This window comes from Oxyura jamaicensis, chromosome 3, assembly GCF_011077185.1.
Source record: "Oxyura jamaicensis isolate SHBP4307 breed ruddy duck chromosome 3, BPBGC_Ojam_1.0, whole genome shotgun sequence".
In the NCBI taxonomy this organism is placed as follows: Eukaryota; Metazoa; Chordata; class Aves; order Anseriformes; family Anatidae; genus Oxyura; species Oxyura jamaicensis.
In genome coordinates, this window is record NC_048895.1 from 53,642,384 (window position 1) to 53,655,340 (window position 12,957).

Consider the following 12,957-nt stretch of genomic DNA (forward strand, 5'->3'; position numbering starts at 1 on the left):
GAACTGGCTAATGGTAGCAATATTCTAGGAAAATGTTAGCAACATACAGGAAAATGTTATATGTGAAAGAGAACAGTGGAATGATTTTCAATCTAAGCATTATTGCCTGAAAAAGCTGCTCTCAGGTACTAGTGGTGGTCATGCAAAAGAAAACTACACAACCATTTCACAGTGTCAGAAAATCTCTTTTTCCTCCATCTTTGCTTTATAAGATTAACTGGTGTTTTTCCAACTCCAACCTTGCTTATCATTCTTCTAAAAAACGTCAAAAATTTAGGTTTCCATTTCTCATTTTTGAAAGTAAAATAAACATCTTTTGACAATCCAGGCCTTTTGAACAAAAAAACACAGACACACACCAGTCCCCCCTAACCCCTGCCCCCCAGAGTCAACCAGCAACAGGAAAATCCATGCCTTTTGAACAAAAATACACACACACACACCAACCCCACTAACCCCCTCCCCCAGTCAACCAGCAACAAAGCCACACATCACAATACCTAACAACAAAGCAGACAACAAATATAAGTTATTCTGGATGCTTACAAGATCTTTATCTACCAATTCCTTCTATTTTGATGTAGTGATTGTTGCAAGAGAGGTGAAAAATAGCGTGATGCTATTGTCAAAAGAATAAAATCATGATATATCTGAATGCTCTCCCATCTTTTGCATCTCACAAGCTTGTATGTAAAGACTCTAGAGCTTTTGCAGTGCAAAGAATTTAGAAAAAATTATTTAATTTTACTGTTATGATCTAGATCTGTTACAAATTCAAGCTGTTCAAAGCTACCAGGATATGTATTTGACAAAAATCAGCACATGCTCTGGAGCCTGAATTTGGAACAAGAGCAAAATTTGAGGAATTTAAAAATAATTGTCGTACAGTTTGTATTCTAAAACATCAGTGCTTGTCTCTTTCTTTTCATTTATCAGAGCGCAGAACAGATCAGTGCATTGTGCCGAAACTTCCAAGAAGTCCAGGCGAGCAGTATGGAAGGACAGAAGGACAACCAGGATCCACCTCCACGACCACTGGCTCGCCACCTTTCTGATGCAGACAGATTGAGGAAAGTCATCCAGGAACTTATGGACACTGAGAAGTCCTATGTCAAGGTAATAAATAAACAGAAAGCCTGGCTAGCTACACCCTTCTTTTTGAGGCTGGCCGTGACTTGTAGATGCTCTTAATATATTTCATGCTTACCTTTACGTAATGAGGGTCATGATATACACAGTCTGCTTACCTAAATTGTTCCTGTTGTTTTAATAACCTGTTATAGAGGCTGTAGGATTTGATCTAGTAGCTTTAGTTTTAGTCAATTTGTATTTATATTGGAAAGTGGTAATTTGTGGGGAGTAGTTATCTGCAGTATTTGAACTCTGGAGTCTTCCAGGGGATGTTTTCCATAGTTTTCAAAATGGAAATAAATCCTGGTAGAACAGAACAGTCTCATACAAATTTTATATATATATATATAAAAGTGTAATTGTGGAAAATAGTGCTTAATTATTTTTGAATCAGCAAAGCTAGAAGAAACAGCTCCTATTGCTTCTAACATCATACATCTTAGTTCCCCTTTGACTGATAAGCCCATAATTTGTTAGATATGTCTCTTCTTCTTATAAATTCAAAATTCGTGTGGCAGAAGTCCAAAAGAAACGTGATAAGCATGATATCATTGACCGTCAGCACAGAGGGATCATTTACCTGATCTCAAAAACATACTTAGCGATATCAGCACTTGCTGCAGTAATGTGTATGGAAAACAAGAGAAAACACTTTCAGGCTGTTGTTTTTAGAATATCCACCCACACACTAATACAACCAGATACTGTAAAGCTTGAGGAAACTTTACCAAACATGAACCCCTGTGTATGTCCAGCTGGTGTTTCTGAAATCGCTTGAACAAAGGAGGCATGACCATGGAGGTCACTGAAATGTGCAGTAGTACCAGGCAAAATCCTAGCAGGTTGTAAATGCTCATGACGGGGTTCTCAAAGAGATGCTCGTTATTCCTTCTCCATAAGAATTTCTGCCGTTTCTTTTCTCAGGGTCACAGAGCCCTGCAGTGTGGGCCCCAACCTTGCTGCCATGCTTTGGTGTGGGATAGTAAGTCTTCAAAAGTGGCACCAATTCTTTGAAGAAGTGACTGAAACAGCCCCTAATTATGCCTCCCTGACAATATAACCAAATGCTTTAATACCTATAGGATTTTAAAATGTTGTATGTCCTTACAAATGTTAGTGCTGCTGTTTAAATGAGTGGCTATTTATGTGGTTTATCTAACATGCATGATTAAAACATTTGATACTGTTCACATACACGGACCTTTGTACTCTTTAGAAAGCCATCATCTGTAACATTTTCACCTCATGCTATACTAAAATATAATTTGTTATAATCAGTCTGTAAAGCCTTAGGGATGAAACAAAAACATTACACTGAAATCAACTTGCTTTTAATTTAGCAATCACTTTAGTGCTAACAACACACAGGTGACTTTGTTACAGAAAAGGAATTTTATCTCTAGCTTACTCCTGAAAATTACCTGTAATCCCACAGTTGTCGTATAAAGAATATTTTCAAACTGTTACATAAAAAGTGAATAAATTCTGTTTCCTGCAGGACTTAAGCTGCCTCTTTGAGCTATACCTGGAGCCTCTTCAAAATGAAACCTTCCTTACCCAGGACGAGGTGAGGGAATAACTGAGATATTCTTTTCATTCTTCTATGTGTTAAGACCTTGGCATTTGGGTTTTTCATTGCTGAGAGCACAAGAGAAAAGGAAAACAAAGAACATAACAATAGGAATTACACCAGTCAGTACCTTTCTGTTTGGTGTATGCGTCACTCCTTTTTTTTAAATGGTAATTGTTCTGACTTAACTACTAAGAAATCTTTGGGTTTTTATAACAGCATTTTTATAAAACCTTTTCAGAAAGTATTAATGAAGATGTTGCTGGCCTTTGTGACCTATGTGTGTGTTGCATCTCCTTAGTGGACTGTTTTCTCAAGACCACAGTTAGATGTATGGAGTACTGTACTTCACAGCCTGATCTTTTTCACAGATGGAGTCCTTGTTTGGCAGTCTGCCAGAAATGCTGGATTTTCAGAAGGTGTTTCTGGAGACCCTTGAAGACGGAATATCTTCTTCCTCAGATTTTAATACACTGGAAACGCCATCCCAGTTCCGGGTAAATATTTGGTCATTAAATACCTCTCAATGTCCCTGGAAATGTTTGTGGAAATCCAGCTTTAAAACTCTGTTTCATATGGTTGCTTTTATGTTTGAAGCATTACTTTGGATTACAGACACCTATTCAGCAGTGAAAGATAATTGCTATTTTCCATGGTTTTATCTTCCTCGTTCCCGTGGCAGAGGATGTAAAATGGGAGATGTGGAGTAGTCATACTTCTGAGTATGCTATGTAGTAGCAGTACTTACGTGATGCATCACTTTTGTAGAAAGGTTTTTGTTGCTGTGCTGAATTCTTCCCTGCCTTGTGCTCTCCGCTATGCCCAGTTCACCCACTACAGACTGGAAGCTTTTCCTGTTAAATGCAGCACGAATTTCTCATGTTGCAAGGTCTAAGAGGGCGTATGAAGTGTAGATGACTGTAGACTGTGCCCTTGCTGTGCTGTCTCCCTCCGTGGCACCACTCAGTACCTGACATAACTGGAGGAAGAAGGTTCTCCAGAGATGTTGTCACTATCACAGAGCTGGGCGAGACTGCTGGCAGGTCTCCCTGACACTTGCTGCCTTTTGTGGAGCAAACATTGATTAAAAAGAGGGGAGAGGGCTGCTCTCCTCCTCCTCTTTCTCCTCCCCCTCCTCCTCCTTCACTACTTCTCGTCTTTGCTTTGGGAAGCATTTTTCTAAAAAGATCTCCCTCGTGATTCAGTGCCTCCCACATCTTTCCATCCTCCCCTTCATCCAAGAAAATGAGAGATGCCCTGTAATTACCACCTGCCTCAAAGAAGGGAAACAGTTGGAAAGCTGTGTTTGTTTTATGCTGTCCCTTCTGGCTTTGGAGCTTCTATGCCTTGCTCATGTGTTTTCTCAGCACAACATACCCTATTAAGTGTCTTGTTGATTTTTGTTCCTGTGCTGCCTCAAAGATACAGTAAGTAAATGTCTACAGTGGTGTTATCTGCTCAGGGAGAACTGAGGAAAAAATGCAGGCTTTGCCTAAATAGGCCAAACTCTACACCCTAAGAAAAACACAGAAACATCACGGAACTACTACCAGTAATGTATTCATGTACTATATATATATATATTATATATAATATAATATAGGATATAGAAATAAAGATAGCAGATATTCACATCATTGAGCCTCTGTGTTATGTGCCTGACCATTTATTTTGGATTCTAGTAATCAAGTAAATATTTTGATTGTGTTGATTTCAGAAATTGCTGTTTTCCCTTGGAGGATCCTTTCTGTATTATGCCGACCACTTTAAACTGTACAGTGGCTTCTGTGCCAACCACATCAAAGTTCAGAAAGTTCTCGAGAGAGGTAACTTATTGTCTTCATTACTGTAATTCATTAGCATGAATTTAAACATCAGTGAAGCGCTGTAACAAATCTCCTTGACTTGCAGAGAATATTGGTACAAAGCAAGGACTAATAGGGTATCTTTCAGTAGAAATAGCTGAGATCTGCAGTTCTGCTAAAGCATGGTGAAGAACTGATGAGATTTCTTTTGTGACAAGTAAGCAGTAGCCTGAAGAGCAACAGAAACATCTGGCCACAAGTTTGTGCTGTCTGCAGATGCAGCTCATGCTCCAGAAAGCAGCAGCTGTATTTGGTTTGTATACGCTTACATGTTAAAGGATGGATGTCAATCAAAGCTGCAACAAATGGCAGAGTAAGCGACGAATTACTTCCTCTGCTATCACTTTTTTTTTTTTTTTTTAGTTTGACGCAGAACAGGTCTGCAGTACAGTGGAAAAATGATACTGAAGAATATGTCGCTTTGAAATAGTTGTCCTCTTAGCCTTTCTGTACATTATTTAATGCAGGAAATGATTATGAAATGAATAGTGTAAAGCATCTATTGAAAAATGTGAGGCTGGTTACATGTTGCAATTCTGTGCTTTCAAACTACTACTTCCATGTTCAGCTGACCAACTGTTTTATTTGTATTTAGCCAAAACTGATAGTGCCTTTAAGGCCTTTCTGGACGCTCGCAATCCCACAAAGCAACACTCTTCTACACTGGAGTCATATCTCATAAAGCCTGTTCAGAGAGTGCTGAAATATCCTCTGCTTTTAAAAGAGCTGGTGTCTCTGACCGACAACGAGAGTGAGGAGCACTATCATTTGACAGGTAACTTCTTGCATTCCTCTACTGGATTAAATATGAGTTAAGTTTGATTTCCAGGCTTTTCTGGAGATGTGGGTAGTCATTCTGGTAGATAGCAAAACCTAGAGAATTTCCTCCCTCTCACTAAAAATAGCAAGTAACTTTCTTCTGCTTTTAGCAGAAATTCCCACGTGGTGTGTCCAAGTCCCCGTGAGAGGTATATATGCCCAGGATTTGTCATGACAAATAGGACTGGAGTCTTCTTCCTGAATTCTTGTGACAGGAGCATACCAGATCATTGTGTTGTTCCTACACCTGGGAAACACTGACCAAAGCTCCATCTTGTGGTTATTACATTCTTGAAATGTGTCAAAGTTTAGCAGCATCACAAAAGGATATTTTATGTGTTTGAGGTTTAGCTGTGACTCTTGCTTGAGTAGAAGTGTCCTGTATCGAAGCTCTGCTGTTTTCCCAGTCAGAAAGACTTGTTTGCCTAATACATATTAGTGTTGATTGTTTTTCTAGGCTCAGATGCTTGGGACTTCACCCTGGCAAATTCCAGTTCAGGTCTGTCAGCAGCTCAAAGATGAAAGTCCAGAGATTTATCTTATGGATCGATTTTCATTTTGACAAAATAGATTCAGGCCAAATATACTGTCAGCAAAAAGTCAAAAGGCTGTTACTGACTTCGAATGGAGCTTCTAATACTGTTTCTTTGCCATTACAACCAGACTAGGGGTGACTTACTTGCAGGTCAGGGTAAATGTCAAGCTGATAAAAGACTATAGCATTAAGAGCTTGTAGAACTAGAGAAACCAAGTGCCCTTCTCCAAGTCCTTTGTGGATTAACATAAAAGTAATGAAATCTAGTGTCCCTCTTGCCTAGAAAACAAAATTTAAACAAAACCTGACTACCAGCATTTAATTTCAATGATAACAGTCAGTGAGGAATTTGCACAATCTAGCACTGTATGTCTTTATCCATTTTGTGGAGAGCCAAATTCAATTGGTTTCCATTGAAGCTCATCAAATGACATTCTAGTAGAATACTCTGATGCAGATTACTCTGGTGTAAATTACCCTGGAGAGCCTAGTGGCTCCATTTATACAAAATGCAAAACTTAATTGTGTTTACTATCATGCTGTTGTGAGCCCCCAAATATACGAATATTCATCACTAGAACACATTGCAGTCTTTTTCAGGTACTTAAGAGATCAGATGAGCATTTTTCACCTACTCTGATCAGGAAGCAAGCTTTATGCAGTTGCTATGAGAAGCACTGATTTAAACCTAGAATTCTGTTCACCAAACCCTGGGAGTGCTGCAAAAGTTTGGCTGCTTCAAGTACAATTCAATAGAAAATGTCATGTTTAGAAAATACAATTGAATTACATAGCTGTCTATGAATTTTTTAAACCTTACAGAAGCACTGAAGGCAATGGAAAAAGTAGCAAGTCACATCAATGAGATGCAGAAGATTTATGAAGATTATGGCACTGTATTTGATCAACTGGTTGCAGATCAAAGTGGAACAGAGAAGGAGGTAAGAGAAGGAACACGTTTTATTCACTCCTGAAGCATTATCTCCCTAGCTGTTTGGTGCCTTTATCTTTTCTGAAGTAATTTGGGGAACTTATTTGTGCTGGGCATCATTCATTCTCCTTTAATATTGTGACTTCTTTTTCATATATGCCTGTGAAGTTTCTTTTTGTCACTAGGTTACAGTAAAAATTTTTAGACAGCTGCCAGGGCTGCCTTCTGGACTGACAAGAATTGCACGCAGGCATAGACACAATTCTCAATAGCAAAAAATAAAGACAACCTCCTTCTCTCAAATGCTGCAGAGATTATCCATGCCCAAAGGCATGAAGATTTTATGCTTCAGAGTTCCTAAGTTCTTAAGACTTTTTTTTTTTCACCCATATAAATTAAAGTGGCAATTCTAGGGGATTCACGTTAATGTCTGTTACTCTCATTCTCTACACTTCTAGTGCTGAGGCATCCATGAGCATCTGACAGAGCAAAAGCAATTAGTTGAATGAACTGCGTGCACACATCTCCCTGAACTGGGGCAGCAAGGTCTCAGCTTAGCCATTTACATTAAATGATTACTAATCAGATCAAATCAGTAAAGGTGGAGATCAGATATGAAAGATGCCAGCTCAGTTGTTTTATTTCCTTGTAAAGCCAAATCGCCCTCCCCTGGCTATGTAGTTTCCCATCATTTATAGGAAACAAACCTGACAGCCTGAGGGATTCTTCAGTTTCACGTTGTGGTCCACCGAAGAAAGAAGAGCCTTGGAGAACAAGGCCTCCATTAATTCTGCATTGGCAGCATCATTAATACTAATTACTCCATAGAAATTAAAGATACAGCTAATAAATCAGCCAGTTCACTACTGGCTATACATAAATGACAGGTCATCAGATCAACTTAATATTCTTCGAAGTTATTAATAGCAAGACCTTCTATGCAGCTTCCGTAACTTAGGTGCTATTACTTTTTATGTTATTATCTATTTTTAAAAAGGGATTACTCATGCTTTCCTGCCATAGTGTAAATCTGTCTTACTAACTTGACATACAGTAAATAAAGAAAACACATCCTTAGTGTTATCAATGTGTACTCTAACATTTTACTCACATCTGTGGATCACAGCACTGATGTATCAATTGTCTGTATTTTTATTTATTGTTATAATTTAATGCAGGTGACCGAGCTTTCCATGGGAGAACTTCTGATGCACTCTACAGTTTCCTGGCTGAATCCTTTTCCATCGTTGGGCAAAGCAAGAAAAGACCTTGAACTTACAGTGTTTGGTAAGTGTCATCCTTCAGGACTCTCTGCACTTTCAGATCTAGCTATCTAGGCTAGACTTGTATCTGAAAACATAAACAGAACTGTAAGACTTCCTAACATGAAAAGTTTCAATTCTTTTATTTGGTGTTAGTTTGATCCAACCTCAGCTGCTCTATGTGTAATCTATGGAAAACAGTGATTTTCAACAGACAATATTCCCTCTGAAACAATATGCTAAATCAGTCTTTCAAAGGAGAGTTGTAGGAATAAGATGATTTATTCCACTCTTGGCAATCCAGCCTCACCTCTGTTTTACAACGGTTGCATCAAAATGTTTTGTCTGGCAATCTCCATACAGATTATTTTAACCTGAAAAATGGAAGTGGAAATGAGAGCATACAACTGAAAGTTCCACTGAATAGTATACCTACTGTAAGTCATAGAATTACCTGAGTAATCAAAAGGTTCCAGTCAAACATGCTATGCGCTTATACATTTCTTTAAACAAACCACCACCACCAACAACAACAAAGGAACCTTTCTTTAGAACGTCACTTAAGAAGACAAGTTTCTCTTCCTCGGGGCTGTCGTGTACTCCTCCTCTTGGAAAGCATGACAGATTAGGGGAGGGCACGCTTCCCTCTAGAAGAACAAGCAGGAGTTATTTCCACAGGTTCACTTGAATGAGCTTCTCAGTGATCCACACATGCCAGACACTTGAACCCAGGAACTGGGAGTTCCCAGCAGGACATGTATGAATGAAATGACTCTGGGCTAATGCCTAGTTTAGACTGCTCATCTGTCACTTGGAAAGTTTTATTCCCACTTCAAAAACTGTGTAGGTAGAAAATGCATCCAAAATGTAGGACTGAGGAAAACTGTGCCAAGCTCTGGGGTAAATGTGCTTGCTGTGGCTGTGTGCTGGCTCTGTAGGCCTGAGACCCAGCTGCTTCCCATTGCCCCTCTCTCCTCTTCCACTGGAAGGAAATGCGGATGCTTGGGTAAAGGATAGACTATACTGCCTTCGAATCCAGTCCGGGATCCGGGACTGATCTGGAGAGCCATCCCATAGTTCAGATGCAGCTTCAATGCACCTGTTTTTCTCTTCCCTCCTTATTGATTAGAGAGAACATGTCCCTGCTTCCTAGGAGGCTGAGAGAGTAGAAAACATGAGTGAGCTACTCCAGTCAGATGCTGTGGAAGACAGTTTCCAACTGAACGAAATGCTGACCTGCAGGAAGAACAGACTTACCATCCTTTTTCACAGTCCTCTCTTGGTGTAGGCACATCACTTCACTCACTCCATTTGAGTGCGTGCATCTATTCCAAAAAGAACACCTGAACTTTTACATCTAAACTACGTCTGCTGTATTTGTTTATGTGAAGACTTGCAGGAGTCAGGCTGCTGAAGTTTCAGAATAATGGTGCAGAATGGCTTCATCCTAAATGTCCACCACAAAATCTGAAGTTGCTATTGCATGAACAAGTGTAGAATGCAAAAGTCAGTTGTCACTTTAATACAGGGAAGATGCTTCTCAATCAGTACGCTTATCTTACCCTCTGACTATAATATTCAGCTTCTTCAAGATATTTGCATCAAATATTACACCTGCAATTAACAGTTTTTTCTTTTTTTTCTTTTTTTTTGTAGTCTTTAAGAGGGCTGTAATACTGGTGTACAAGGAGAACTACAAACTGAAAAAGAAAATGGTAAGTCTGGTGTCAGATGAAGTGGTAAATATTTATACCCAGGATCCTGCTGCAATGTAAGATGCACCACACCAGTGCTGAAGGGGAGTGACTGTGGTAAAATGTTACCTCCTCTCACTGGGCTGGAATTTTAGCTAGTACAGCCAAAACCACTTCTCAGTATCTATATAACAATAAATATTTTTGGTTGTTTAGTAAACAGCACCATTTCCTCTGTATGAGCCACACACTAGTTCTTTCAGGTGGAATATGAAACATTGCCATGTAGGAATCATATTCTTTCAGATGGCATTTTTGGTGGCCAGCGTTAACACAGTGAGGGTTAAGGACCACTTTTTATAGACCCTTGACTACTTTGAAAGGAAAGAGAGCACTGTAAATATAATCTACTCTGGCCCTGTTTACAGAACTGTAATACTAAAGCAGCAAACTGTATACCTTGAGTACCAGTGGTGAAGTACTGCAACCTGCAAATTGTAACAGATGGAGGGGCTTTAAAAGTAGAGCAGAAGCTACATGATTAATGTATTCTGCTAGTCTACAGTTGGGGTTTCTTCATGGAAAATTTGTACCCTAGCACTACTTATATAAAGTATTTCTTAATCTATTAAAAACAAATGCTTTTAAAAATTGAAACAGTAACAAATTCCAAAGCTGTGTCTATCACCATTTTAACTACATTTACAATGTAGGGTACCAAAGGAAAAAGCCTACCTGCACTTTCTCCTGAGAGGTGGGTCTTTCTAAAACTAAAACCAAAAAAACTTTGACTTCTGCTTCTTAGAAATATCCTCTTTTTGTTTTTGCAGCCTACTAATGTTCGTGCTGGACATACGTACGGTGACTTGGATCCATTTAAGTTCCGCTGGCTGATTCCTTTATCTGCTCTTCAAGTTAGACTGGGTAACACAGCAGGTAATTTCCTTGCACTGAATACTTTGGAATTACAAGTTTTCTGGGATTCTGTGTTACTGCTTCTTCTATTTGTCTTTATGAAGCCTCTGGAAACAGGTGTTGAGAAAGTAATATCTAATGTTGTCTCTGCCCTCAGGGAGCGTAGAGTTGATTCATAAATGCTCTCCATTTGATATGCCGGCTTTGTCTCTCCTTCCATGAGTTCAGGAAGGTGCAAAATGATGTGAAGGAATGACAGAATAGAAATACCCCACGAAAAGATACTGTAAACAGGGTGGGCATTTCCCTTGGTTGACATCTTGATGATGCCCTTACGCTTCTGTGTGCTAGCTCTTGCGTCTTTCCAAATGTGGCAAAGTTGACTGCATAATCTGTGGTAGTATAGGGCTGTGGTTTTGTTTTCTCTCTGAGTTGATCTTCATGATCCTATCCAGTTGTGTATCTTGTGTAAGGTGTCACTAGAGGAAAGAGCTCTACATTGCTCTTCCTAATACCAACAGTTTTGTGAAGTAAACACAAAAATAACGCTTCCTTCCATGCACAGGAACAGAGAACAGCTGTATCTGGGAACTGATTCACACCAAGTCAGAACTAGAAGGCAGGCCAGAAACAATTTTTCAGCTGTGCAGCAGGTAAGCTTTACATGGAGGTTGTACTTGACAAATTACATTAATGGATTTAAAAAAATAAAAGCTCCTCTCCCACACCCCCTGTGACCTTTGCGTCAGCACTTCTGAAGTATGTCTTACTCTTTAAATCCAGGCACTACGCCAGTGTTCAACTGCATAAAATATAACAATTTGAAATGAGAGTGAACTTGGTGCAGTGATCCAGTGTCAGAAATCTGCACAGGCATATGATGATAAATGCCAGTATGATATGGGCAAAGTAACTAACTTTGCCAGATTCTTCTTTGGTTAGCAGAAATTACCTTCTGATCAAGACCACTCAGAGGGTAATTCCTTGGGTCCTGAAGTTACTTTCAGGCTGTTTTATCTAAGCAAGTAACAAAGATCTCAAAACACAAAGTGTGCAGAATGCCTAACAACACAGAACAATGTTAATTGCAAACCCCCTACCAAAGAAATTGAGTGAAAAAACTACTGCTCTAAATGGCATCAGCAGAAAGCAGGAGGGCAGATTTTATTCCAGGTGTCTCACTTCAGAGGGGAAAATGAGGATATCTGTTTTCTTAACTTGCAGTGACTCTGAGAACAAGACTAACATCGTGAAGGTGATCCGTTCTATTTTGCGGGAGAATTTCAGACGCCACATAAAGTGTGATCTACCTCTGGAGAAAAGCTGTAAAGATCGCCTTGTCCCACTCAAGAACCGTGTGCCTGCAACAGCTAAACTGGGTAAGAAACAAGTTTTCAAAGTGGAAAACAGGCTGGAATCTGGAGTTGGAAGAAGATTCACAATTGTTAATATGATTGTAGTATCGTACTAGACACACAAATCCCATTTCTTTTTCAGGCTGGGTAGCTGTGGTGATAGTTCTCCACAACTTAGTGCGTGCCAAGAGCTAAAGGAGATAAGCAAGCTTGCTGCCTCTCACTATTGATTTGTCATTAGCTGGCTTAAGGGAAGATTTAATATGGCCCAAATTAATTTTGCTGGTTAGAAACAGAGTCCCTTTGGCACGCAGTATACTGTGTTCTTTCCTCTGGGTTATCTCTAGTGACTCAGCCTTGGTAACATTTAAAGCTAAAGCAACTGACAAAAGGCAGGGGTTTTGCTTCTTTCAGCGCACTTAATCTGCCTTCCCAGCAGCTACCCTAATTAATTAAGCAAGACTTCAGATCTTTTAGCTAACTGAGTAGGTGTTGGCTATTAGTATTTCTAGTTCTCTGTGTGTTCAGTTGACTATAAAATTCCCATTATGTTGCAGGAATGGGGACAGTTTTGGCCCTCTAGTGCTTGAGATGCCTCGGTCAGTTTTGCTTTCCTGTAGATGCGTGTAAATCATTACTGCCATTTTTGGAGGATTTTGCAGAGATTACACATGAAGGCAAGCATATAGCCCTGGGCGGGGTAGGTAGAGTGAAAAATCAGATGCTTAAGCTGTTGGTATCAGAACGCTGACACACCTGACCTTGGATCATTATCAAGTGAGACTCTGTACACTGTGACTGGAAGTGGGCTATTGAGACAGACTGCATAACCAGATAATGTTTTGATGAGAAAATAAAACTGCCTTCTTCCTCTGCACAG

The 12,957-nt window shown here is 39.5% G+C and overlaps 1 protein-coding gene across 5 annotated transcripts in view; it reads left to right on the top strand.

Annotated features, from left to right (window-relative positions):
* Positions 1-12,957, top strand: part of TIAM2 (TIAM Rac1 associated GEF 2) — a 170,805-nt gene that overhangs the window by 156,422 nt on the left and 1,426 nt on the right. For all 5 annotated transcript variants that reach the window (XM_035322341.1, XM_035322340.1, XM_035322342.1 and 2 more), the window contains 11 exons: positions 937-1,116; positions 2,630-2,698; positions 3,073-3,198; positions 4,419-4,527; positions 5,162-5,341; positions 6,743-6,861; positions 8,030-8,138; positions 9,770-9,828; positions 10,638-10,743; positions 11,288-11,375; positions 11,947-12,101. In XM_035322341.1, the coding sequence (XP_035178232.1) occupies positions 937-1,116; positions 2,630-2,698; positions 3,073-3,198; positions 4,419-4,527; positions 5,162-5,341; positions 6,743-6,861; positions 8,030-8,138; positions 9,770-9,828; positions 10,638-10,743; positions 11,288-11,375; positions 11,947-12,101 (1,300 nt within the window). The remainder of the gene's footprint in view (positions 1-936; positions 1,117-2,629; positions 2,699-3,072; positions 3,199-4,418; positions 4,528-5,161; positions 5,342-6,742; positions 6,862-8,029; positions 8,139-9,769; positions 9,829-10,637; positions 10,744-11,287; positions 11,376-11,946; positions 12,102-12,957) is intronic.